We start from the raw sequence: 26,931 nt of genomic DNA on the forward strand, positions 1-26,931 counted from the left end.
TATATTAATAATTTATTATATGAGTAAATATAAATAATTAAATATGTATGTTTAATAATATTGAAAAATATAATATTTTATATTAATATTTTAAATATTTTAAAAATAAAAATAAAATTTATTATTAATATAATAATATTAAATTTGATTTAAATTAATTTTTATATAAAAATAAAATTAGTTATGGAGGAGTTACGCTTTTTGAAGGGTAAGTTATTTTACAGGAAAAATGACTTATTTTACGTTGACCTATAAGTCATTTTCTGTTGACTAAGCTATTTTTTATGAAACAACCATAGGAAAATACAGAAAATATCTTCCGTAAAACATTTTACATCTAAACAAACAGACTCCAAATATAAAATGAAGAGAGGAAAAGGAAGAAGAAAAGGTTGGATTATTGGCTTCTGGGCCTGATTGAGAAAACAAATCCGCAACCCTTACTCCTATTGTAAACCCACGTATTGGGCCTTTGCCAAAGTTTTGAAGAATCTAATGCTTTTGGCAAGAAAATGCTGGCGTGGATTCATCATGCTAGAATCTTCCTGTAGAATGTCCCCAAGGACGCTTCTAGCGGTTTTCGGGTTTAATTTAGCATTCCTTTACTAGAATATTTGAAAATGTCCTTTTCTATTTAAACGTTCTCAAGAATAATTTTTTTATTATATATATTATTAAATAAAAAATACATACTCGAATTCATTGGTCTTATGATATAATCAACTTAAATTGTAAATAATTATTAATAATCTGATATACAAATATAAAATTTAAATACCTTTTTAGACAACTATTATAATTTATTTATAAAATTTAATTTCAATATATAAATCATATTTTAATATTAAAATATAATTATATATCTCCCATATAAATATTAAATGATATATTAAATTATAAATATGATTTCAACTCAAAAGAGTGTTTTTCAAATACAAAAGTTTACATTTGAATTTTAAAATAATTTTTTTGAAAAAAAATCTATTTAATATTTTTTAAGGTTTTATTTCTCATTATTTTTTAAAAGTATTTTTAAAGTCATCGACAATATGAAAAGCACTTTTGGAAATAAAATGATATTTTTAACTTTTATTTACTATATTTTATGTAATATTTATATTAAGTATATAATTATTTTTTATTAAAATTTATTTTAAATATATAAAATTATATATCTAAATAAATATTTTATTTCAGAAAAACACTTTAAAAAATATTAAAATGCTTTTAAAAGTAAACGGTGAAGACGGCATCAGTAACGTGAAGCCGAATACAGCCCAAGTGGTAAAAGGGTTGTGGTGTCTCTCACTGACCTAAAAGGTACATTGGTGGGGCCCATTTTAGAAGGGAAGGCAAATCAGAACACACAACGTCAGCAAGGCAGAATACGTCTTCAATCTCTTGTTTCTTATCTTTTCCTATAGGACATTGTTGGTATGCATACCTTTTTCTCCCGTTTCTCTGCCTGTCCCTCCTTGAAGACAAGAATCAGAGAGCATGGCAGCCACACTCAGCCTCCTGAAATCCCCGTTATTACCCCAAAAGCCTCACCTTCTACAATCTAAACTCCCCCTCCTTTCTAACCCCACAAAGCAATTTATCTGCAATGAGTCTTTTAACCCTCCAAAACTCTTCGCTGAGACTGTTCATCACCTAAAATCAGCTTCTCTTCCCCTTACAACACTCGCATTTCCCTTCTTATTTGACGCCGAGGTATGCAACTCTTCTTCACTTTCTTTGTTTTGGATAATGAGCCGTTTTCTTTTTTGAATTTTTAATGTGATTTTGCATGGAATAACAGGATGCTCTTGCTGTTGGTGGAGAGTTTGGGATTTTGGAGGGTAGAAGTTTTGCACTTGTACACCCCATTGTCATGGGTGGTCTCTTCTTTTACACTTTGTGGGCTGGGTATTTGGGTTGGCAATGGAGGCGAGTGAGGACCATCCAGAATGAGATTAATGAACTCAAGAAACAAGTGAAGCCCACTCCTGTTACCCCTGAAGGGAAACCAGTGGAAGCAGCTCCATCTCCCGTGGAACTCGAAATTCAGAAACTCTCTGAGGTTTGCTTCATTTGCAGCCAAACTTTTATGTAGTTTTAACTAGCGTATCCCATCCCAATTTCTGTCACAGAATTCTAAAGCAAATGCTGTGTGATATTCGCTGATTTCTCCGTCAATGCAGTTGATGTTAGTAGTTTATAAGGGTCGTGGCTGTCACTAAATCTCACATCCTATAGGAAAGTTAAAGACTAGACACAAGTCTTATATTATGAAAGTTGTCTTTTGGGGTCACATTTCTTACATTGCGTGTAAAAGTTGCTATATGACACAGCACAACTCTTACACAGTTCTTACATTATATGTAAAAGCTAACCGAGAAGATCATGACCTTGCTAAGTTATGTAGGAACATAGAGGATGATAGATACTAGCTTGAATAGTACCCGAATCCTATTCACCTTTTTGTAATGACTGATGCTATTCATCTTTAAATAAATGAAATCTTTGTTTTTCTCACCCTCAAAGAAAAAAAAATTCATCTTACACATTATGTCATTTTAACTAGTTCTACTTGGTGTGTCGAGGGCTTCTTAGTGCAAGTTCTCTAAATGCCTCAAGCCCTCTTATTTTCTTAACCTTGTTTTGGTCTTTCTTGTTTAGATCTCTAATTTTCTAACATTTGACACAATGAGATTATAAAGCTTAAAACCTCAAAGGGTAAATCTAATTGGCAATAAGTAGTAGACATGCTCAATTTGAATACAAGGTCATCAACAAACTTTTGACTTTGCTAATGTGCGAATCTGTGGGAGACAATGCATCATAGCTATGCCTTGTACGTGTGAAACTATCTTTTCATTTGTGATTTTTCAGGAGAGGAAGGAGTTGCTAAAAGGGTCTTACAGGGATAGACACTTCAATGCTGGATCAATACTGCTAGGGTTTGGGGTTCTTGAGGCTGTTGGTGGAGGTGTCAACACATGGTTTAGGACAGGAAAGCTTTTCCCAGGTCCCCATTTATTTGCTGGAGCAGGTACACGTTTCGATTCTGGGTTCGCTCTCACAAAATATGTAATGCAAAATAGGAAATAAAAAATTTATGTAGCTGAACTCAAGATTTGAAGTGTAGGAAATGACTCCACCTTGCTGTCTTGGTGTTTGTTTTGCAGCCATTACAGTGTTGTGGGCTGCAGCCGCGGGCCTAGTACCTGCTATGCAGAAAGGGAGTGAGACTGCCAGGAGCCTTCACATTGCCTTGAATGCAGTTAATGTTATACTTTTTATTTGGCAAATCCCCACAGGTATAGATATAGTTTTCAAAGTTTTTCAGTTCACTAACTGGCCTTGATCTTGAACTACAGAACTTGCAAGAATTACCTCTCTTGCCTGCGACTTTGTAAATTTTATGTGCTTAGGGGTATGTATCATCAAAACTTGCCAATCAGGCGTATGATGAATTAAGTCAAAGCAGTTATGTTTCTTGTGCTACAATCTTTATTGAAATTGATTGATTTTTGTCTGTTAAATATTTGTTCAGTTTCAACTGAATGATGTAATTACTTGTAGTAAAAAAGAAATGAACACCAAAAACAAATTGTTTGTTCAGTTCGGAAACTTTCTATGTCTGCAAAGCCTTAGAGAGTGCTCGCTATAGACAAATACAAACCGTGACTTAAGTCCTTGAATAATATGAATTAAAATAAAGAACCGAGTCTAACTCAGGCTTACGAAAACCCTTGAGTTAACTCGATCACGATTAAGGGACTAAGCTGAAACTAACTTTTCAAATTTTTTAGAAAGATACCGATATTGAAGGAAAAGTACGGTATCGATATCGTTTTGACATTCTACCAAATCTAAAACATAAAGCACTTAATGAAATACCAATACTTATTAACAAAGTATCAATACTTGCTAGGAGTTTTACCAAAAGTGACCATTTGAAACTAATTCATACCATGCTTAGTTTAAGCTCATTCAGGTCATGTACAAAATATTAAATTCCATTGTAATAGCTATACACCATGGTCCGCCATATACAAAATTTAAAACGAGAAACCACTTAAATCAGCCAGTAATCGAACCTATACTACCCCGATATGAACACATTACAAAACAACAAAATAGGCTCACTAAAAGAAATTGGCCCGGAATCTGGTTGCGTCCCTCCCATAAATCTGAGTGCAGAATGATACCTGAAATTTAGGAGACAAGAAACTAGTAAGTTCAACTATTGAAATACAAACAAATTTTCTCTAAAACCGTTCGGTGTAGTTGTAACCCTTATACTTGTTATCAACATCACTTAAGCATGATCCAAAAGTTTGAGTGTGACATAACCTTACGTAATGAAACTAAGTGGATGCACAACCACATACAAACAAAGATTTAATAACCATTTAGGTCATTGGTTAATTATTAATTAAGTTCTCAAGCATTTTTTAAATTAAAATTTAATAGCGGTTGAACTTTACAATTTAATCCTGTACTATAATTAATAATTTTCTCGATTTAATTACTCAATTGTTCATTGATACCGACTTCCCAAACCTTTCTATTCATAATTTTACTAACTTGGTTTACGGGATTGGACTCCGAAATCTCATTTTTCGAAACCGTCTAAAAATTGAGTTGTTAGACTATGATACACTAATTAAGTTGCTACTTATTCCTATACTTTGAACTAGACCTGAAAACTTAGAGGTAGATTGATGAACACAATTCAGTTTTGCTTATAATTTTTGCACTCACAAATTGTTATGGATTGAACAAATAAAGTGATCTCACTTTCTCATCCTAATTAACCTAAATAAATCACCGATTTATATATGCATATAAGACTTGTACAATTACAATCAATATCAATCTTTAATTTCACTAGAGTGGAGACCAAAAATTTTTCAATAAAGTGTCTATTTAACGGAGATTTTGTCATTAAATTCCTTCAAGATCAAATCTAAAGACTAAATCCAATTGTTGTGTAAAGTTGAGGAGATCTTATTGTTTAAATTGCAAATGATGTTGCGTTTGAAAATGATTGCGATGTTTTATTGATGGCCTTGGCGTTTCAAGGAATGAATACCGGTATGCTAATTCGGTACTTAGATCACATGATTCAAGTGCTGGAATGAATTGAGAAATAGAACAAGTCGATATCAGAGAATTTGTATACGAAGAAACTATATTGCGGAAGCTTGTTATTATGTGCATTTGGAGGCTCAATGGAAATAGAATAGAGAATTGACAATTAACCTGCAGAGCATATGGCGATATGGGTTTTGACATATTTATTCGTCAAGTATACTGCGCCACTACTTGATCAACTTTTTTAATAAGATATCATTGTTTAAAAGATGAAGGACTCAACTTTGTAAAGCTTGTGGTGTTTTACGCCCAAGCTGCACGAATCTAATATGATATGACCTCATGCTAGAATTTAATTATAGGGTTTATTAAAAAGAAATATTCCCAGGTCCCACCATAAGAATTCGTTTCTTCTCTTTTGCGACAAGGCTAAACACCCTCTAATTTTCTTAGTTACTCAAGTCAAACAACTGGGTACATACAGTAATATTAAAAAACCCTGTCCCGGAGGATCATGAAAACGACCAAGGTGTGTGTTCTTAACCAATATCCGCAAGCAAAGTCAGAAGGAAGCATCAAATTTTCTGCTGCAATTGCAAGAATCTTAGTTAAGAATTAGCTGTCTGAATTCTAAGTGGGACATAAAGAATCGTTGAACAAGTGTTTGCAATGTGAATCGTTAAGAATATATATATGGTAAGTGCAAGAGCAAATATATGCCACCCAGCTCATTTACGCAAAAAGGAGAAAGTAGAAGGGCTGCGGCTTCAGCAAATGCATAAGAAAATGAACATTGTACAAAATTAATCATGCAATGTATTTCGTTCAAAAAGAAAAAAAAGAAAGGTCATGCAATGTATGATAAAGGATTTCTTTTTTCCTTAAAAATGTTACTGAAACTGATCAATAATCTTTCATGAATTCCACGGCCCTGATTTAAGAATAATTTCCATATCTGCAAGGAATGGAATTAAAATTGCCTTGTTGGATGAGCAATTGAAAATGGTCCAGTCCAATAAGATCAGTTACCAATGGGATTCCAAACTTGAAAGGACATCTTTCAAAAAGAAAATTCATTTTCTATGGGCCGTGGTTAAAATGACTGCAAAAAAATTCTAACTGCAAGTTGTTAACATTGAGATTAAAGGGGTAGATATGATTGGAGCAGGGAGTCGGCAGAGGAGTCTGCAGAAATGAAGGTTTTGAAGTGGATGAATCCCCCAGCAGGCAATAGATTCTGCCTTGAGAAAAAGAAAATCTTGTAAACTACTCCATTTGATACCTACCGTAAGATATTAACTTTTGTCAGCTCAGCTGTTATGTATAGTATTAGTTGCTATTGTCGGATGCCTTTCTTTTGCTCTATGGTATGGGTTTACGGCTCGGGACGTTTTCTCGTGATATATTTTCCTTTTTTTTATTTTTATTTTTTCCTTTCCCCCAAATTCCTGTTTATAGTTGAACCTGGATTACTATATAAGCACATTTGTGGTAGCCATTTGTGTATGTCTCCATTCTTTCATCATTTCTAGTTCTTATAGTTTTTCAGGCTTTGACCTTAAAATCTTTTCGAAACTCTCCCAATTATGTCGAACCAACCAACTCGTCCATGGTTCCGTTTAGCATCCATTTCAAGGCCAGCACCTCAAGCACCTACTCCAACACCTGAACCCGCGGCCGCTTCAGCCCCGCAACGATCTGCCACTATTCGACCTGCATTCAGACCTGTGGGTGGTGCTTCTTCTGTTCCAACATCACCTGTTTCTGTTGGTAGAACATCTCAGCCGTCTTCCCCTTCTGATAGAAAAGAAGCTAGTCCCAAAACTGCTTCAGTGCCTAATTCCCCGGTGAAAACCTCGCCAACTGCAGCGAGGCCAACAACTTCTCCACCGAAACAAACCACACCTGCGTCATTGCCTTCTTCTTCAGCCAAGCCAGTGGCAACTACTGCCGCTGTTCCATCTTCCCCAGCCAAGTCCGTGGCAACTACGGCCTCTGTTCCAACTTCTCCAGCCAGGACAGTTGCAACTGCTGTCTCTGCACCAACTTCTTCTCCAGCCAAGACAGCCCCAACTACAACATCGGTGACAAATTCCACAACCCCAAAACCTGCCCCCTCTATGACGACTACGAATCGTGTGGCCAGCCCCAAAGCGTCAACAATACCAACAGTCAAACCTGCCATGCAGTCTCCAGTTCAATCGACAAAGATCAAAGCGCCAACTGCTCCACCACCTTCACCTTTGACTCTCCCACCTCCCCAGTTGAGAGGTCAAGCTGAGCTTGAACCCAAGATCCCTGTTGAGGCAGAGCAAAAGACTGTGCTCGTTCAAAAGATGATTGAAAAGCCCAGGGGGCTTTTTGGTGCCCCTCAAAAGGAAGTTGGTGACACTCGCGACCCCAGCATTCATGGAAAGAAAGAACCGTCCAAGTATGGTGACACGAAGGAGAAGGGTAATGGGAAGAAGTTCCCTTCGGATTCAGAGGATGCCGGTATGAGGGTCATAACAATTGCTGGTGAGAACAAAGGTGCTTTCATGGAGTTGATCAAATCACCCCATAAAAATGGTTTTCAGGGCAGTCCTCATCGGTTGGCGAATTCTTCTAGGATTGGAAGCGACGGCACTGACTACCATAGCTACAGCAGCAGCGAGGATGGGGATGGGAAGATGAAGGCCAAGAGCAACGGATCAAACACAATGCCTATGAGTGCATTTATGAACAGCAATGTGCAAGGCGTTAATAACTCAATTGTCTACAATTCTTCATGCACTCACCATGACCCTGGTGTTCACCTTTCCCTCCACCGAAAACCAACCGCTGGCGGATTCCATGTCAAGGAGCGCACCAATGGCTACAACAGCTAAAGAAAGAAAGAAAAAGAGCAAGACATCAAGTGGGATTTAATTACCTTGGTTTATTTTAATTAATTTAGGCTACAGTACTTGTGTTTTTGAGAATAAACAATAATATCTGTAATCTGAGTGATGGCTAAAGGGCACATGGATTCGGATTCTTCATTACCATTCGTGGTGCCTGATTGAAGAAGCTCCATGTCCAGGCCTTTTTAATATTGAGAAGTATGCTAAATTCCGAGTGTAATAAAAGTGGAGCATTTAAAACATTGTGTTTGCAATTCACCAATTGGCCTCATTCTAAACTTTTTGTCAACCACCAACTTACCATATTCCATCCATTATTAAACCCAATACCAAAATGAATAAGTTCCATAGGCATGCATGCATGCATGCATTTCTAGGGGAGGGCTTCTTGTTTTTTATGCCTTCGGTTACACCCTTCTTCCAATTGTATGAAACAGACTGTGCGTGTGCATCCCAATATTTCTAGTCCCCAAGTAAATCATTGGATGAAACAGAGTATACACGTCTGTGGGTTAGGCCTGGTTGGAGTTGGGTGAATGAAAGTGCTTTTGTTGTGTCCACTTAGACCCGAATTATGACCAATGTTTTTGTATCCAAATATGATCTGGCTTAGCTAACACATATTTTTTTCTTATTGAAAAATTATTAAATTAAAAGCATATCTGTAATTATTGGCCCAAACCAAAAAAAAAAAACAACCTCTTAGCTGTAATTACAAAATATCATATGGCACCCTAAATCTCCACAGCAAACTCCCACAATTCAATTACATGAAGTTTCAAATATTTCAAAGATTGATAGATTTTAGGCTCCTCAATAAGATAGAAGATGCAAATGATACTTGCACAGCAAATGCAAGCAAAATGGCGTGAGGATTGAGAAGAGAGCCAAAGGTTGAAGGCTTGTTGGTTAGTGGGTGTTCGGACTTAGACATGAGATTGAGAGATAAGGTGGAGATTTGAGGCTTACCGGATTAGCCACTACAAGTCAAATGGTTTAAAATATTTTTAATAAAAAAATGGTTAAAATAAAACTAGAACTATTAAATATATAGTATTTTGTCAAACTATTAGTGGATTTTTTTTAATTTATGGTTTTCTACGTAATATGTGTCTATTTTAATTTATTTTTAATGTTTAGAACATTCCTTTTAAGACTTCCACTCTAGAATTTTTTAATTCCATTGACAAAGTATCAAATCGTTTTGAATTCTTTTGTGTAATTTTTTTATTTGAGTTTTAATATTTTATCTAATACAGAGGAGTTTATACATTTTTTATAATTTTGTTTTAACCAATAATGAAAAAGGATGTTAATCATGGAGCCCAAAGTAAGTAGTTTTGGGCTTCAAAATCCATTCCAATAGTTCTGTTTCTGTTTAAACATATGATGCGAAAAGAAGAAGAAGATGATGATATGTCATCTTTTAATTGGATGAGATTATGAATGACGTGGTGAAAAATGTTTATAAAATGATTGTTCATGTATCAGACTTTAACATCATCTGTCTAACCTCACCCCAAATATTTTATTTTTATATTGGTTAAAGTCGTATTTTATGAAAGTTGTGGATTTAGTTTCCATACCTTTCAAATTTTAATCTTCATCAAAATGGTAATTGCTAAATTTATTAAGTTCTGTTTTTCCTAAAATCTAATGCGACAAACATCTTATTATGTATATTACCATGTTAGCTTGTTATTTCTACATGTTACTCACTAAGAATCCAGTTAATTTCAAATTTCAAGTTTTGAAAAAGTATTGAGACTTACAATGGTCCAATTGGAGAATATAGACTAAATTTACAATTTTATGCTAGGGCTAGTAATTGAATTTAACCAAACAAATTTAATTGTTTTTGTTTAGATTAAGACTAAAATTTTAAAATTCAAAAAGTATAGAGACTAATTTTTTTGGATTAAAAAAGTACAAGGATTAAAATTGATCGAAATAAAAGCATGAGGATTAAATCCACCTCTCTTGCAAAGCACAAGGACTAATAGCAAAATTTAACCTTTTATATTTGCTCCAACTTATCTCCAAATCTAAAAATTTCAATTTATACTATTATTTAAATTTTTGATTGAGTTTCTGTCACTCTTAGAGCTAGTTTAGTATTGTTTTTGAAAAGTGCCGTGAAAAAGTTCTTTTGAAAATTTTGGTTTAAGATTTAAGTGTTTAGTATTTCTGTCAAAAAGTGCTTTTGAGAAATAAAATGTTCAATTTAGACATGATATTATAAAGCAACAAATATGCATTTAAATAATGTTCAAATTAGTTAATATTATGATATTTTAGTAAGAATATAAAAAATAATTTATTATAACTTGTTGTTAATATTTCAATATATGAAATATAAATTTTAAATATTTTTAAGAAATTAATATTAGTTATTTATAAAATTTAATTAGAATATATAAATTATATTTTAAATATTCAAATATAACCATTAAATATTTGTAATTAGATATTAACATATATGTATTATTTTAATAAATGTTTTTTATTTTTAATCAATTATTTTATTTTAAAATATGATTTGAATATAAACATATTAGATATTAACATAACATAGAAAACATAAACTTAACAAATTAAAATATTACATGTATTTGAATTAAAGTTTCAAAAGGGGGTAATATTTATATACCAAATATAAGTATTACAAATTTTATATTAGCATTTGCAATTTGAAGTGAACGAAAAATGGAGGGTTGCAAAGGTGATAATGCTTTTTGGCTCAAGAAAAGCTAAAAATTTTAGCTTCCGAATAAAATTGATTTTAAAAAGCCACTCATTTTAGCCAAAAGTTATTTGTTTAGTACAATTCGATGAAGAGACTTATAAAAATATCCTTCTATGTATAAATAAATCATATTATCATGAGGGTACTTTTGCTCTTTCATATTTTTAATAAAACCTGAAAGATAAATTTGAACTCATGCCACCAACATTTATAAAATATTTTCTTTACCATTTAGACAAAAGCATTATTTTGGTTTTCTTTATACAAATTGTTTCAACCACGTTGTTTGATAATACAGCAATAAATAATTTGAGTGCATTTAGTATTTTTAATTTGATGTATTTTACTCAAAATTTATATCATTTTTTATTTTAATTTCACATGGATAAAATTTGTAGTAAAGATAATTATTATTATTACGAGCAGAATGAAAACAAATTTGGAAGCTACTGTCAACAGACACAATCTAATTTTTAAAATTTACTCCATTAACTATCAAGAGGATAATAATAAGAAAGAAAGAAAAAAAAATTCCCAGATAGAGTCTAACAGGTATGGATTAGGGAAGCTTATTAATCGGTTAGAACGGATTTATCAACCAAAGCTGATCCAATTTGGTTAATTTCTTTTGGTATTAATATTTTCGGAAAATTGTTTATCAGTTACCCATTTTTAAAATTAATAATCCAATAGACTCTACTAATTTATTTTATCTATATTTTTTAAGGTTAAAATATTACAAGTCCCTATATTTTTTGAAATTTTGGAATTTAGGTGATGTGTTTTTATTTTTAAGAATTTAGTCTCTCTATTTTTTATATTTAAAAATTCAAGTCTAATTGTTAACACTATTAAATTCATGTTGATTAAAACATCATTTTTTAATTACACGACTATCAAGTAAGTATTTTTTTTATTTCAAAATTTCATAACAAAATAATAACAATTAACAACTGGACCTAATTTTAAAATTTGAAAACTAAAAAAAAAAAAACTCTATTCCTAAAAATAAAATTACAAAGACTAAATTCCAAAATAAAAAAAAAACTAGGGCAAATTTTAAGGTTTTTATAATATACCAACACAATATAAATTATAAAACAAATTTTATTTAATGACATTAGGGGTGAGTATTCGATTGAGTCAAGTTGAATCGAATCAAAAAATTTCAAGTTAGTCGAGTTGACGAATCCTATTTTAGGAACCGAACTCAATTTGAAATTTTTTTCGAATCAAGTCAAATCGAGTCAAAATTTTTTTGAGTCAAATCAAGTCGAATTAACGAATCTTATTATTTATACTAATGTTCCGTTTATATGGACCGATTATTTTACTAGTAGATGAAGTACAAACTTTTAGATTAATTTTGAGTAAAGGAAAAAAAGGAGAGGGGGACAATTCGGGAAGAAAAGTATGACTAATGGGTAAACATTTATCAAAACAACGTAGTTTTATCTTCTAACTTGATAATTTTGACTTTTAACTTTAGAAAATGTAAACATTTATCAAAATAACGTAATTTTGCCTTTTCTTATTCGAATTTTCGGATAACTCAAATTAGGGATGAGCGTTTGATCGAATCAAGTGAAACCGTTCGAGTTAAATTAGAAAAATTAATAATGTTAAATTAAAATCTAGTACAATGCAACTATTTCCATGTTAGAATGTATAAATTTGAAACAATATATATTTGAAAATTTTTTTAAAGCAAAATAATAAAAAATAAGATATTTTAGTATGATAAACTTGAATCACTAACCACTTATTTAGATTCTAAAATTATTATTTTATAAATTTTTTTTATATATTTTTAAAAATATATATAAATTTTAGAATTTTTATAAATATTTTGAATTTTAAAAAATTATTTTTGAAGTTTGAAAATTATCTTTGTTTTTTTTAAAAAAAATTTTGTTAAGAGAGATCAATTTGCTCATTTTCAAAATTGACAGAAACCAAAACGGTATTTCTTATTCGATTTGACTCGAATAATTCGAATAACTCGAATAACTCTATTTGATTAACTCGAAATTTAAATTTCTTTTTGATTTTTTCGAATCGAATCGAATTTTGTTCGCCCATAAATGGTATAAAAAAATTCACTTTTTAAATAATTAAAACCAATAAACTCATTTGATGGGGTAGATAAAAGGTTGCTAAAACTGACTAAAATGTGTGATTTAAGATATTAGGAGATAAGATAATTAATTAATTATTAGAGAAGCAGCGTATAATTGGTGTCTCCCTGAAGGACTCCTAATCCACTATGATTCATCGTCAATGGAGGCAATTATGTGGATTTCAATGATTTGAAAATCATCGACAGGGTAGTTCGATCCTGAACCAACCACGTGGGAAATAACCATATGAACTCCACCCAGTCCCAATCCTAAGCATACATTGGAATGGTGTGGCTTATCTTTAGCAGCACCAACTAAATCTAAATTACTTCCTCAATGCGCAAGGATATCAAGATTGCTGACTAAAAAATAAAAACCATAAGATTTACATTAAATCTTACAATTTTATGTAACATTCTGATTGTTTGGAATAGTAATTTTATATATTCGATAGTGTTAACAGTTTCGAAATATAGGGATAATCTCAATACCACTCCTTTCTTAAATAGTTTTATAATTCGTTTGGAATCTAAAATTTTAAACAAATTTACCCATCAATTTTGTTATTTTAATCAATTTCATATTTTTATTTTTTTTGCAAAATCAAAATTTATTAGTATAAGAGGATATAGCAAGTTTTAATACATATATGTATACATATAACAATTTTTTTTAAGATTTTAGTTCCACTTCTCTCCTCGTAATAAGACAAAAGTCATATTAAAAAGACATAATAATTTATTTGGCTCTTCAATTTTATAAAAGAGTTATTTTATCTTTTCGTTTAATTTTGTCTCTTTTAGCCATTGACCTTATTACATTGTTTGTCAAATCACCTTAAAACAGATTGAAAAGTTAATGTTTTTTTTACTTAGCTGACGTAATATCCACTTGTATGCTACATTAGCAATTAATTAATTTTTTTTAAAATAGTAAAAAAATTATATAATTTTTATACCTTTTTAATAATTTTAAATTTTAAATAATTTTTATAACTAAAAAATTAATTAATTGCTAACGCTGCAATCCACATATATGTCACTTAAACAAAGTGATTAGACATTAACTTTTACTCCTATTTTGGAGTGATTTAATAAACAATACAAGTTTAAGAGCTAAAAGATGTGAAAATTGAATGGAGAACTAATATAACCATTTTTTTTTTGTAAAGTTAAAGGGCCAACTAAGTTACTATGCCTATTGAATAAGCTATCATAATTAAGTTTAACTGTTCAACAACGACAAAGAAAAAGTTCAAAATTTATTCAGATGCTAAAATTAATGTGTAATAAAAAGGAATTTCATAAGTTATCATAATTTTATGGAAAATTTAAAATTAAAAATATTACAAGAACTAAAATTGTTTAAAAAAAACAAATTTTATAAAAGGATAATTTAATAAATTATGCTTTACCAAACATCAAAATATTATGTTTAAACCAAATGAATTGAACCGAATAATGTAACCTAATTGATAATATATTAAATAATCATATATTCCAATAACCTAAAAGTTTAATCTCTTGAATTTTTAGAGAGAGCCTCTCAAGTTGCTGTAATGGGAGAACCATGCTATTGAAGAAGGGACAAGTGATGGAAATCTATGGCAATGAAGAACATAAAGCATGGGATATAAAGGTGATGCGGGTAAGTGTGGTATCTCTAGTTTTGTTAAAAATAACCCCTAGCTAGCTTTTGTTATCCTTGCTGATTAAATCATGAGTTGGAATAGTTAGTGATTCATGAGATAGGGAGATGGGCAATGCTGCCCCAAATAAAACACTCCACACAATGTCTCCTCGGGATGTCCATTTTGTGTTGGAATATGTCATGTGGATCCTACTAAATTCCGTTAGCAAAAAAATGAGCCAATAGGATGCATGTTTGATCCACCAGATTTGGCCAATGGAGCTAATTCAGCCAGTTAATCTTTAAAGTGGGTCTTTGAGGGTTTGAGTGCATGTGCGTTAAGATAATAGATACTGTATGATATCTGTTGACAGTGTAAGCTCTCAAGAACTTCTGGTCCTCGTTCATTCTCAACACTGCACGGCGACCTATAATAATAAAGCAAACGATTCTGGAGGAACAGAGTAAAATAAAGGCGACCAGTCGACCAGACAGGATTTTGCCATTTGATATCCAATAATAAGAATATTCATTCACAGCCAGATAAAATGGACTCAATTTTTTTCCTCCTGGAAATGAACTTCTTCAATATCTGAAAAGTTGATGCCGCTGGGCACTTGGCCATGCTTTTAATTTTTTTTAATAAAAAAAAATCTCTTTTCACTCCATTTGGAGAAAATTATTGCATGTCACTGTAAGCTTTTCCTAGTGTTGTTTTAATTGCCAATGTTGAGATTTTGAAACCCAAGAGGAATAAACTTAATTTGTAGGAAATAATTATGATGAGTAGAAATGAAGCTGTATATGTGGATGTTGTGATAAATTTGTGCTTCCCCCACCACCTATCAGGCTGAAAAAGAGGCATATGAGATAGTCCCTACAAATTTGAACTAGAATGCTTTAAGGAGAATCCAAAGCGTAGGGTGTTGGAGGTGAAAGAAAGAACGGGTTGGATTGTGTAGTTGGTGTAAGGCAGCAACAAAGACCCAGAAAGCATTACAATCCATTCCAGGGTCACCACCATTGAAATTGTGGAAAGGCTTTTAGGTTAGGACATAAGCAGACAAGCTGCAAACGGTCAAATGACAGTAGTCACCATGAATTCCACCACTTCAACATGTTTCTGTTTTTTCTCCCTGCCATTTCTTTCCAGCTTAAGTAGCTTTCATTTTCGAACAACTTTTAGCTTCTCAATGTCTGATTTGCCCTCTGGGATCCCTAGCTAGCTTCTAACTCATCCAAGTGTCATCATATGAATGCCAAAGCCTACCTAGACTGAACAAGCTCTAATTATTATTCTTCTTCAAATAGAAATAATGTTCAATGGGTTTACAAATTAATTATTTTATAAATGATTCGGATAATCCTTGTATGTTTTTATGGGTTGCCTGTTGCCTGTTGCTTGTTGCTTGTTGCTTGTTGCAGTAAACATTACCTTATATTTGATTTAAAATTATTTTTTATTACAATTAAAATGTTAGCTATATAGGAGTAAATTAAATACAAAATATAATTTCACTGTGCAATAATAGTAAATTATATTTTTCTGAAAATTCTTTATTTCATATTTTTACTATTATTAATATAATATTTTTATATTATTTTAAAAAGCTTTAAATAAAAGTGAAATTTAATTATTTGAATATTTCATTTTTTAACAAACATAAAGAGAATTAAGTTTTGGGACATGAGAGTTAGGGGTAGCCGAAATTAATTTTTAATTTTTGTGATAAAAAAATGCAATTTCACATTTTTAATAGACTATATCTTTATAATTTTTAAAAGATTAAATCAAATTTTTATATTTTTAACGGGGCTAAAGTGTAATTTTACCTATATTAATTTAAAATTTTAAAAAATTTGAAGGGGCATATAAAAAAATCATTTTAGGGGGGTCGGGGCCCCTGCCAGCCCCACTAGTTTCACCACTGGTTAGATCCTAAGCAACCACATTCCTATCCCTAATAAAAATAATAAATGTAAGTTTATTGTTAAGCTAAGCCTTGTTGGTTAATATGTTTTGATATAACAAATTAATGTGTTTTTGAATAAAAGTAAAGTTGAGCAATTTCATAAACTCAAGTTAAAATGGTTTCAATTGAGTCAAATATTTTCAAATATGTTTTAACTATTTTCAAACTAGTTAGAATTGCTCCAGGACAAAAAGTATTGATACTTTTTGTCTAAGTATCGATATCTTACAAGATATCGATACTCCTTTGATAATCGATACCAAATTGACATTCTGCCATTTTCAAACCCTGGTAGGTATTGATCCAGTGTCAATACTTTTCTTAAGGTATTGATATATTTCCTAAGGTATCGATATTTATGCTCCAACAGCCATTGAAATCAGCATTAATTACAAAAAAATCGATAATCTTTTAATAAGTATCAATTCTCGTTGCTGCAGGTAAAGTTAATAACCTGATATTTCATCCTCAACGGCTGCATTCACTTCTACAACAACCATAACGGTTGGAAATAAATTAGAGGGTATAAATACCATCTTCCAAAGGTTTACCAAAAATAGTTGAGTTCCCCTAAATCCAATGGTACAATTTAATTTATATCGACAGATGAGATCGAAGCTAATCCACAATTTGAGATTCTTAAGAGATTTGCATGATACTCTACGATTTTAAAATAAAATCTTCTAAAATTACAAATATTCTATGATTACTTTCCATATTTACCATGGTAACCCTAATTTTACTCACTGGTCACCAATGCTTTAGGTAGATGAGTTTCTCCACATGTTTCACAAATCAAGCCAATTCAAGTGGGTCGAATGAGCCCATTTAATCAATTGACTTTCATGAGGCGCTATACAAACATATATCACAAACTTTGATCTGCGATCGATAACGCTTACTATAAAATAAAAAAAGTATTCAGTGCCCAAAGTAGGTGAGTATATACGTTAGGTAATATACTCCTAATAATACAAATCTTCGACTATTTATAATATTTCTGATGAGTTAAATAAAATATGATAAAATTATAAAATGAAATCAAATATTAAGGATCTCCAAAGTTGATGTTTAGAGATTTGCTTCTTTTTGTTTTGATTAGAAGTTAAAGGATATTGTACTAATTTAATAATAATTTTTAAAAATATTAAAAATTATAAAAACTATGTATATATATAGTGTGTGTTTAAAGAATTTAAATACATATATAAACACACATATGTATCTTCTAAATCGAGTCTTATTTTATTAGTTTCTTATATTTTTTTAATTTTTTATAATTACAATAATTTTATAATTTCTTATAGTTTTAAATAATTATTAAAAGGCTTTTATATATTTTTGGGGATTTTTTAAATTTTTTTAAATATTTACTAACGTGGTAAAATGTGACATTAACATGTGGTACATTTTACACACCACAAATTGTTGCCTAGTTGTTTTGCCAACCACCAGGGGCGAAGTCAAAATATTTTTTTAGGGAGCGAAATTAAATTATAATTTTTACAATAGTTTATATTTTTATAATTTCACCATTTTAATAGTTTATATTTTTATAATTTTTAAAGGATTAAATCAAAAAATTTTAATTTTTAGGGGGGTCAAAGTACAACTTTACCTTTAATAATTTAAAATTTTAAAAATTTTAAAGGGCCTAAATGAAAAAGTTTCCATTTTAGGGGGGTCTAGGCCCCTGCCAACCACGTCATCACTTAACAGTAGAAGTGGATGAAATAATTAACAGAAAGATTAGTTTGCGGTTTAATTTAATGTATAGAGACTTCCATGATAATTTTATTTATTTCAATTAATTGGGATTAAAGATATTATTAGAATTTTGTTTGTATTTCTGAAATAAATTATTACCGCTACGTATGAATTATCAAATTTTATTATATATGTATTGTCAGTTTCCGATTACCATTAAAATATATAACCAATAATTGTTTTAGTTTTATAATAATTAATATATATATATGTGTGTGTGTGTGCTCTAGTAAAATAAATTACGTATTTCTGCATTGCATGGATTTAAAATTAGTTAATAACTTCAACCATTCACTTTTTTATGTACATCAAATATGGTAAAAAGGTGCCAAAGGAGGTTGAGAAAAGCAGATGTTGGAGATCACGTCAACCTTTATTGGGTGCATTTTTTTTCTTGGAACTAATAAGGCTCCATAGCACATTATCTTTCGGCTCATGGATGGCTTGGTGGACTTTTTCCTTGATTATGGGTTGCAATTAATTGAAAATTTTGGGCTAAAAATTAAAAGAGGGTCAGTTCCATTAAGGGCTTTGCTCATCTCATTTAAAGAACAATGGTACCACATATAGCTGTACTTGAGCATAAAATGCAAAAGATTAGGTAGGAGTTAGATGAAAGGTGAGGAAATTAGAAGGATTTGGAGCATTTTACTATATAAAAGAAAGAAAGAAAGAAAGTGGGAAAAATGCTAGGGAGAGCTAGTAATGCCTAAGCTAAGAGTGATGGAAAACTAAAAGAGAGAGAGAAAGAGGTGCATATAATAATATCATTTGGAGAATTCACCACATCGATCAAGCCAGATAGACCCAACACGTATATACCAACAGGCCATGCACCCCTTAAGACAGTGCCTATTTTCTTGGCCCTACTCCTTTTTGCCACGTCGCGCCGCCTAACTCTTTTGCCTTCTCCTTGCTAATTTCTTCACTTCTTCCGTTTCCATCATAAAACATTCCCAAGCCCTCCCTCCCTACATTCGCCTTGACTTCCATTTCCCTTTTTCTTTCTTTTTCCCTTCTCACCAAACTAAAGCTTGGCTGAGAAAATGAAGGTAACTACGACGTACCCATAAATTTGTTTCTACTTAATTTTTTCCACTTGAAAATTATGTAAAACTTTGATTTCCCTTTCTAATGAATCAATTCCAGTGTCTGGATTTTCTGACGTTAATTTATTTAATAGATCTTCAACTGGGTGCAAAGGAGGTTCCATCATAACGTCCTCAAAGGTTTGATAGTTTTTCTTCTTCTGGTGACAGATTCCTATTGTATGGTGCACCCAATCTCATGCATTCTAATTCCTGACAGTTGATGTATCATTACGGTCCAAGTTTGTGAATATATACATATATGTGCATCTTACATTCTCTCTAGAACAGTGTTCTTCATTGAAGATTTTAAAAAAATATATATGTATTTTACAATTGATATCATGAAAAGACTTGTGCTTTATGTGCAGATGGGCTTGCACGAAATGTTAAGAAGACTGATTCCATTGCAATTGACTCCAATACAAAAGCTTTACTGGAACAAGTGGCACTGGTTGACATGCTGGATGGTTGGCGAGATGGCGTTTTAACAATTGGCACCTTCGGTTTCGATCCTTTGAAATCCTTGGCTGAAGAACAAAATGACTACCTAGCTTCGGGGAGCTACGAAGACGACGACGAAGAACGGTACTCTGATAACAACGATGACGAAGATGTTGATGGCGATGATGATGACGAAGAAGAAGAAGTGAACCCGCTGATGTTGAGCAGTTTCGAGCCGAGTTTGGAAGACGTTGATTCAAATGTCGATAACTCGAAATACAGAAAAAAGGAGGTGATGATGATGGTTGATGGGTCTACTGATCATGAAATCAAGTTTAACTTGGATGCCACCGAGGACCATTCTGGAAAGCTGAGAAGAAGAACTACACTGGCCGACCTCTTCTCTGAGGACACTGACATAAAAAAGAAGCCCAGCTCTCCTCTCCATTTGGACACTGATTCTTGCAAAAAGTCATCTTCTCTTCCTGCCAAAAACGGCCTTTCTTTTGCCAAGAAACTCATTCCTCAAGTTGGAGTTGGCGAGGATTCACGTCCCATCAAAATGCTACACCAGGTGATCGTGTTGTTTAAGTTAAACCCATGCCTCTTTTCCTATCCAAACACCATTCTCTTTTCTTTTTTTTTTCTTTTTTCTTTTTTAAATATTTTCAACCAAGGTTAAAGTTGGGTTATGATGTAAAACTAAAGCTTTGGGTAGTAAAGAAAAATTCACTATTAGAATATTATAAATCCACTACAACAGAGATTTAATATTAGTTTGTGAAGTGAGTAACTTGTAGGACAAAGACTAAAAGTACAAAATGAAAAAAAGGACAAATCAAATTTTAATTCAACAAATGTATATGTAAAAATTAAAAGGTGGTTATGAAATGACGATTTGATTTAAATAAAAAGTTGACAGCCGAAATTTGAGCATTGAAGAAATTAATTTGTTTGGGTTATTAGATGATGAGGAGGATGTTGAAAAGGAAGATCCATCCAGAGCTTGAAGGCAAGGGTAATAAATTGGAGGGACGGTGCAAGGCAAGCGTGATTGATGCTGTTGCTAGCAGCACACTCCAAGCCAATGAATCTGTTTCCTTGCTTCAATCGCTAGGTATATTTTTCCAACATTTTCTTTTTAGCTTAAGCAAAATAACGAGACGTACAATATTTGTCAATCTGTTTGGTTGTTGTATTATATGTGGAGAATCATATTAGGATGGAAATACTGAAGTGATATATTTTTATTGGAAAGGGATATAAATGATAAGTTATTCCAATTTAATAGAATCCTTTCTCGTGAAGAAGCAGCCGATTCTTGTTGTGCGTACTCCAATCCTGCATGCTTAGGTCAAAATACAAGTTTAACCCGTCCTCACTGTCATTTTCCATGGTCCATGGATAGGGAAAAAGGGGGGACACTTTTTCAAAAATAACACTACAAAAGTATAAAACCAATAAGGAAACCGTCCCAAACACCGTTGTCCTTCAATCTGGGCCCATGATAATCTCGTCGCCCTGTCGTAATGTCTGGCGGGGTCGATTTCCCATTATCCTTCATTATTAGTATCAATTTTTTTGACCAAGTAATCAGCATTGTATGTACATCTTTCTTTTCTTCTTCAATTTTTTTGGTTTTGGAGAAGAATTTGTTGACATTTGATCATGTTGTTGTTGTTGTTGCAGATATTGCTGAGGTTTGAATTATAATGGATGACCTAATCTGCTAAAAGTTAATGTTCCCAATGTTTCTTCTTAAATAATTGAATGTTTATTATTTTAATTTTACTTTGTTTTATAATATGAATTAATGTATGTGAAATATGGAACCGAGTAATTCTGTTTTGTAATTTTCCCTACTTTGGATTTAGTATATTGTTGGTTGTTTGATTGTCTTGGCACCGATAATTAATAATGGCACAGTAATCCGGGTTTCATGTCCCGCCAATTCCCTTTTCTACTTTTTCTTAATCCTTCTGCTTTTTGTTTTATTGTCTCGGATTATTCATCTTCATTATTTCATTAACTAAAGCTTTACCATCCTCACGGTCTCTAAGTTCGTTTGGAATGACGCACACTACTTCTCCTCCATTAATCCTTTTTTTCTTTCTTTTCTATTATTAGCATTGTAACGGGTCAATTTTATCCGGCCCAAATAAGATACAGAAAATAGTCCATTTACAAATATTAGACTCAAATTTATAAACCCAAATGCCCCAAATCAATGAAAACTCTAATGGTCCAGTGGCTCACAACCTAAACTAAGTTTTTAGAAAAAAACAAAAAAAACCCTAGTCCTGGCGCCGCACCCCCTTCGCAGGCACGCCGCCTGAGGCCTCTCGTCCCGATGTTTGCCCCTGCCGCCGTTTCACCAAAATGACAAGGGCAGGCTTCTTGCCCCGTCGTTGACTCCAGAGACACCTGCAAAAGAAAAAAGCAAGGACAAAAGCCACAACACACAAGAAACAGTAGCCAAGCAGAGATAAAAAGAAAAGAAAAAAAAGAAGAAAAATATTGTAATTTGAAAACGGCTATAAAGGCTGAATTTTTATAAGGTTCAAAAAAGAGATTTCAAATAGAATACGAAAAAGAAGAACAACAAATCTAAAAGAAGGTAGCTACTTTTTATTTTGAAGTATAAAAAAATATATAATAAAGGGTTAGTTTTTACCTATTTTGTTGCACCACCACCGTGGGTGGTCCCCGTCGGCTTAGATGGCCACCAAATTCCTAGCGATTCGTCTAAAGGCTGCGCCAGAAAGGGAGAGAAAAATGAAACGTTTTTTTTTAATTTTTTTGTCGAGTTTAATCGAATTTTTGGGAATTTCGATCTCGGATCTAGGTTCTACAGGTACGAGCTTCAAAAGGGGAGGTTTTGGGAAACTTTGGCCACCGGAGGCGGCGGTTTCCGTCGCCGATGATCGGTGGCCATAGCGGAGGACCACCGTCCCTATGGCCGGATGAAGGAGCGACGTGAGAGGAAAAAAAATAGAAAGAAATTGTTTTTTTAACGGTCTAAAATGAATTTTTTTCTTTTATATTTTAAACTTATATAGACTGAGCAAAACGATGTCGTTTTGAAGTGGCTCCAAATGCTCCAAAACGACGTCGTCTCGAAGTGGAGCCTGCGACCCAACCCGAACCGCACAGGATCCGCGTGTTTTTGATATGGGCTTCTATTTATTCTTTTGGTCCTTCCGCTCTTATATTTTTAACTTATATAGTCTTGTTTCTTTTTTAAAATTTTACCATTTAATTTTATCTTTTTCCGTTTTGGTCCCTCTTGAAACGGTGCGCTTACTGGTCTTGGGAATAATTTCCCAGTTGGTCCCTGCCCTTTTTCACACGTTTAATTTTAGTCCTTTATTTTATTTCATTATTTAATTTATTACGATTTATACTTTTAATTTCGTTTAAATTTCAATTTAATCATTCATTCAATTAATTTCAACCTTTTATGAGTTGTTTTATCTATTTATTTATTTGCTATTCTTTTACTTTTTAAAAATTTAAATTCGATATTATTTATATTTGTTTTATCTATTTATTTGTTATTCTTTTACTTTTAAAATATTTAAATTTGATATTATTTAAATTTGTTTTATCTATTTATTTATTTGTCATTCTTTTACTTTTTAAACATTTAAATTTGATATTATTTATACTTCCTTTTCATTATGCATTTATTTTCTTTCTTTTTTGCCCTTATTATTATGATTATTATTATTTCATTATTCATGTTATGATAATATCATTGTTATAAATTGATGTTTCATTATATCTGCTTTATTATTACTCACAAGTATGACATTTTTATTTTATCTATTATTTATTTTCTTTATTCGTCTATTTTTTTATGTCGTTATTTCAATACTTCACCCTCTATTATTTTACCTTATTTTACTAATCATCGTGCCGTCCCGTTAAAATACATTTATCTGTTTTTACATTATGCTCAAATAAATGTATATCGTTTTAAAAGTTATATTTGTTTTACATAATTCATAGTAAATATTTAAAATCGAGGCAATGTTCATTATTTGGTGATTCGGAAGTTGTGCCCTAACTTACGGGGTTCAACTTTCTCTTTGAACCTAGATAACCAAACATCCCTTTTAAAACTAAAATACATGAAATTTAAATAGTAATTAAATAATGAACAAGCTTATTTTCGAGGATTCGAGGCGTCGTGTCCTAACTTACGGGACATGACCTTTTCATTTTGGTTAACTCGAGATAAAAAAAGCCTTTTACATATGTTTTAATTTATTTAAGTGACTAAAAAATATCATTATGCAAGGTGGGATTGTAACACCCCCAACTCGAGTACGTCGCCGGATTAGAGTTACGAGGCATTACAGATCAAAACCCAACTCAATTTTTTTTATAGATTATACTAACTCAACCACGAAATTTCATTCCACATATATATACATATATATATATAAACACATAACCAATTAAAATCAAACATGCATCATAAATCAAATTACATATACTAACCATGTCTCAAAATTTCAACCATATCATTATCATTTACCTAATCAAAATTTATTATCATTCAAATTCTTAAAATATTTCCAAGCATATATGATTATATATCAAAATCCAAGCATATATCCAAACATTTATTTGTATACATATTTCATTTCAAGTTACTAACTATACTACATATTACAACATAGGTGGTCTACCCTATTTGGACAATTATTATACATCAATTTGAACAGCATTTATATACCAAACTAGATAGCATTTTCACACCAAAATTTGGACAGCATATATACAAAATTTGGACTGCATTTATACATCAAAATTTGACAGCATATACATATATAATTTGACAGCATATACATAAATAATTGGACTGCATTTGTACATCAAAATTTGACAGCATATACATATATAATTGGACTACATTTATACATCAAAATTTGACAGCATATACATATATAATTGGACTGCATTTGTACATCAAAATTTGACATATACATATATAATTGGACTGCATTTGTACATCAAAATTTGACAGCATATGCATATATAATTGGACTGCATTTGTACATCAAAATTTGATAGCATATACATTCATTTACTCTATCAATAAGCCAAACGTAATTAATCACCAACATTTACAAGCATACTTCAATTTATAAATCATCCCCTATATTCACTTAACTACTAAATCCAACCAAATCATATATATTTCATATATAATACATAACCTAGACACTTAACTTAACATTACTTATCTTAATGAATATAACAACTTAATTACTTCAACCACATAATTACCGAAACACTTGAATGAAATCACCATGCACATATATATATGCATTACCATATAAATACTAACCATATAAAATACTAATCCATGATTAAAGTATGCTTAAACTATAATTTAGCCCAAAACCGAACACAAACAAGAAAATTAAGCCATCATTTCAGCTACGCTATACATGCCATAAGATCGAATTCAAAATTTACAAAATATCGAGAGGAGTCGATAGTGTGATAATCTTCTCTGACGATCCCCGAGCTCGTAACCAACTTCCAAAATCTATAAAACAAAGAACAACATACACACAGTAAGCTATTTAAGCTTAGTAAGTCATAAGCAAACATTATTCATTTTAACATTAATATTAAACCAACCAAATCAAATATAAATAAACATTTAACTTTAATAGCTTAATGCACAAATACTCCAATTATTGTATACTTATCAAAATATAATTTAAAAACTACAATAATAAGCCAAACTACCAATCACTTATAAGCACAAACATGCTCACATATTGTTCATATATCAAATAACTTTGTATCATCAATTCAATATACAACTTACCTTAATTTCATAGCATGATATAAATACATACTTGAACACTATTATTGTTTCGATTTCACATTCGGTCTTCACTTAACATTGCCCGTTGAACCGTTCGGAATTAAAAAGGATATACGGATAATTAAAAAGCTAGTACAATGCCAACGTCCCAGACGTGGTCTTACATGTAATCATATACCGATGCCACTGTCCTAGACAGGGTCTTACACGAAAACACAAGTCAATGCCGACGTCCCAAACGTGGTCTTACACGAAAACACATATTGGAGTCCTATGTCATGACATAAGTATCCTATCTATTCCTAGGGTTCGTACGGGGCTTTTAGGCATTGATTATTGATCAAATCGAACTCGAAAGAAAATTCCTATCTTAATAATCATTTTCGGCCAAAACATATAACAAATAAATAATTTAATTTATCACTTATCATTTATATAATCTTGAATTTAACAACATTTAAATGCTTATCGACTTACCTCGAATGTCGTCGACTTCTAAATCGGCTACTCGACCACTTTTGTCTTTCCCCGATCCAAATTCAATTTCTTTAATTCTTGATCTAAAAATATTCAAATTAAGCTTATTTAAACACCATTCTATTCAATTTACCCTAAAAACACATGAATGAGAAAATTACAATTTTGCTCCTAAAATTTTACACTTTTTACAATTTAATCCTTTTTGCTCAAAACACAAAATACACAAATTTTGACTACACTCCTTAAGGGCCGAATATTCCTAGTGTCTATACAAGCTCTTGCATTTCATTTATTTCACATTATAGTCTTTCAAAAATTTATTTTCCCAATTTAGCCCTAATTACTAAAATTCACCAAAAATTCAAAGGCAAAACATGTTAATCTAACAATTATATTTCATATTTCATCAACTAACATCATGAAAATCAAACATTCATCAATGGAACATTTCAAAATCATCAACAATTCACAAAATTAAGACATAGGTTTTGAAGTATTCAAAGCAACGATCTCAAAAACGTAAAAATTATCAAAAAAAAAACAAAATTCATACCTCAATCAAGCTTGCAAGTGCCGAATATATTAAAGCTTTTAAACAATCTTCTTTGTTCTTAGTTTCGGCCAAAAGATGGAGAAATAATGCTTTAATTTTAATATATTAAACATACACTAACATTAATAATTAGTTTACTTGATTAACCTTTATATAAATATATATATACATATATATAAGGCTATACTTGTACTTTGCCACCCACTAACTATATTTTGGCCTTATTACATCATAAATCCTCCATTTAATAAAGACAACAACAATTTGGTACCTTTAGATTTAACCCCTAAATTTTCATTTTATGCGATTAAGC

General features: G+C 31.5%; 3 protein-coding genes across 3 annotated transcripts; all 3 read left to right on the forward strand.

Annotated features, from left to right (window-relative positions):
- Positions 1–1,257: 1,257 nt before the first annotated feature.
- Positions 1,258–3,489, forward strand: LOC107922861 (uncharacterized). The gene is made up of 4 exons (XM_016853066.2): positions 1,258–1,713; positions 1,802–2,062; positions 2,875–3,034; positions 3,171–3,489. Exons 1-4 carry the CDS (start codon positions 1,498–1,500, stop codon positions 3,347–3,349), a joined length of 816 nt encoding a protein of 271 aa, XP_016708555.1. The 5' UTR covers positions 1,258–1,497; the 3' UTR covers positions 3,350–3,489.
- Positions 3,490–6,137: 2,648 nt separating this feature from the next.
- LOC107924692 (proteoglycan 4) lies at positions 6,138–8,207 on the forward strand. Its single transcript, XM_016855243.2, has one exon. The coding sequence runs from the start codon at positions 6,672–6,674 to the stop codon at positions 7,950–7,952; it is 1,281 nt and encodes a 426-aa protein (XP_016710732.1). The 5' UTR covers positions 6,138–6,671; the 3' UTR covers positions 7,953–8,207.
- A 10,686-nt stretch (positions 8,208–18,893) lies between these two features.
- On the forward strand, positions 18,894–21,679 carry LOC107923184 (protein TILLER ANGLE CONTROL 1). Its single transcript, XM_016853403.2, has 5 exons — positions 18,894–19,254; positions 19,386–19,431; positions 19,662–20,308; positions 20,701–20,851; positions 21,424–21,679. The coding sequence occupies exons 1-5, from the start codon at positions 19,249–19,251 to the stop codon at positions 21,438–21,440; spliced, it is 867 nt and encodes a 288-aa protein (XP_016708892.1). The 5' UTR covers positions 18,894–19,248; the 3' UTR covers positions 21,441–21,679.
- Positions 21,680–26,931: the final 5,252 nt, after the last annotated feature.

The sequence above is a fragment of the Gossypium hirsutum genome, chromosome D11 (assembly GCF_007990345.1).
Source record: "Gossypium hirsutum isolate 1008001.06 chromosome D11, Gossypium_hirsutum_v2.1, whole genome shotgun sequence".
NCBI lineage: Eukaryota > Viridiplantae > Streptophyta > Magnoliopsida > Malvales > Malvaceae > Gossypium > Gossypium hirsutum.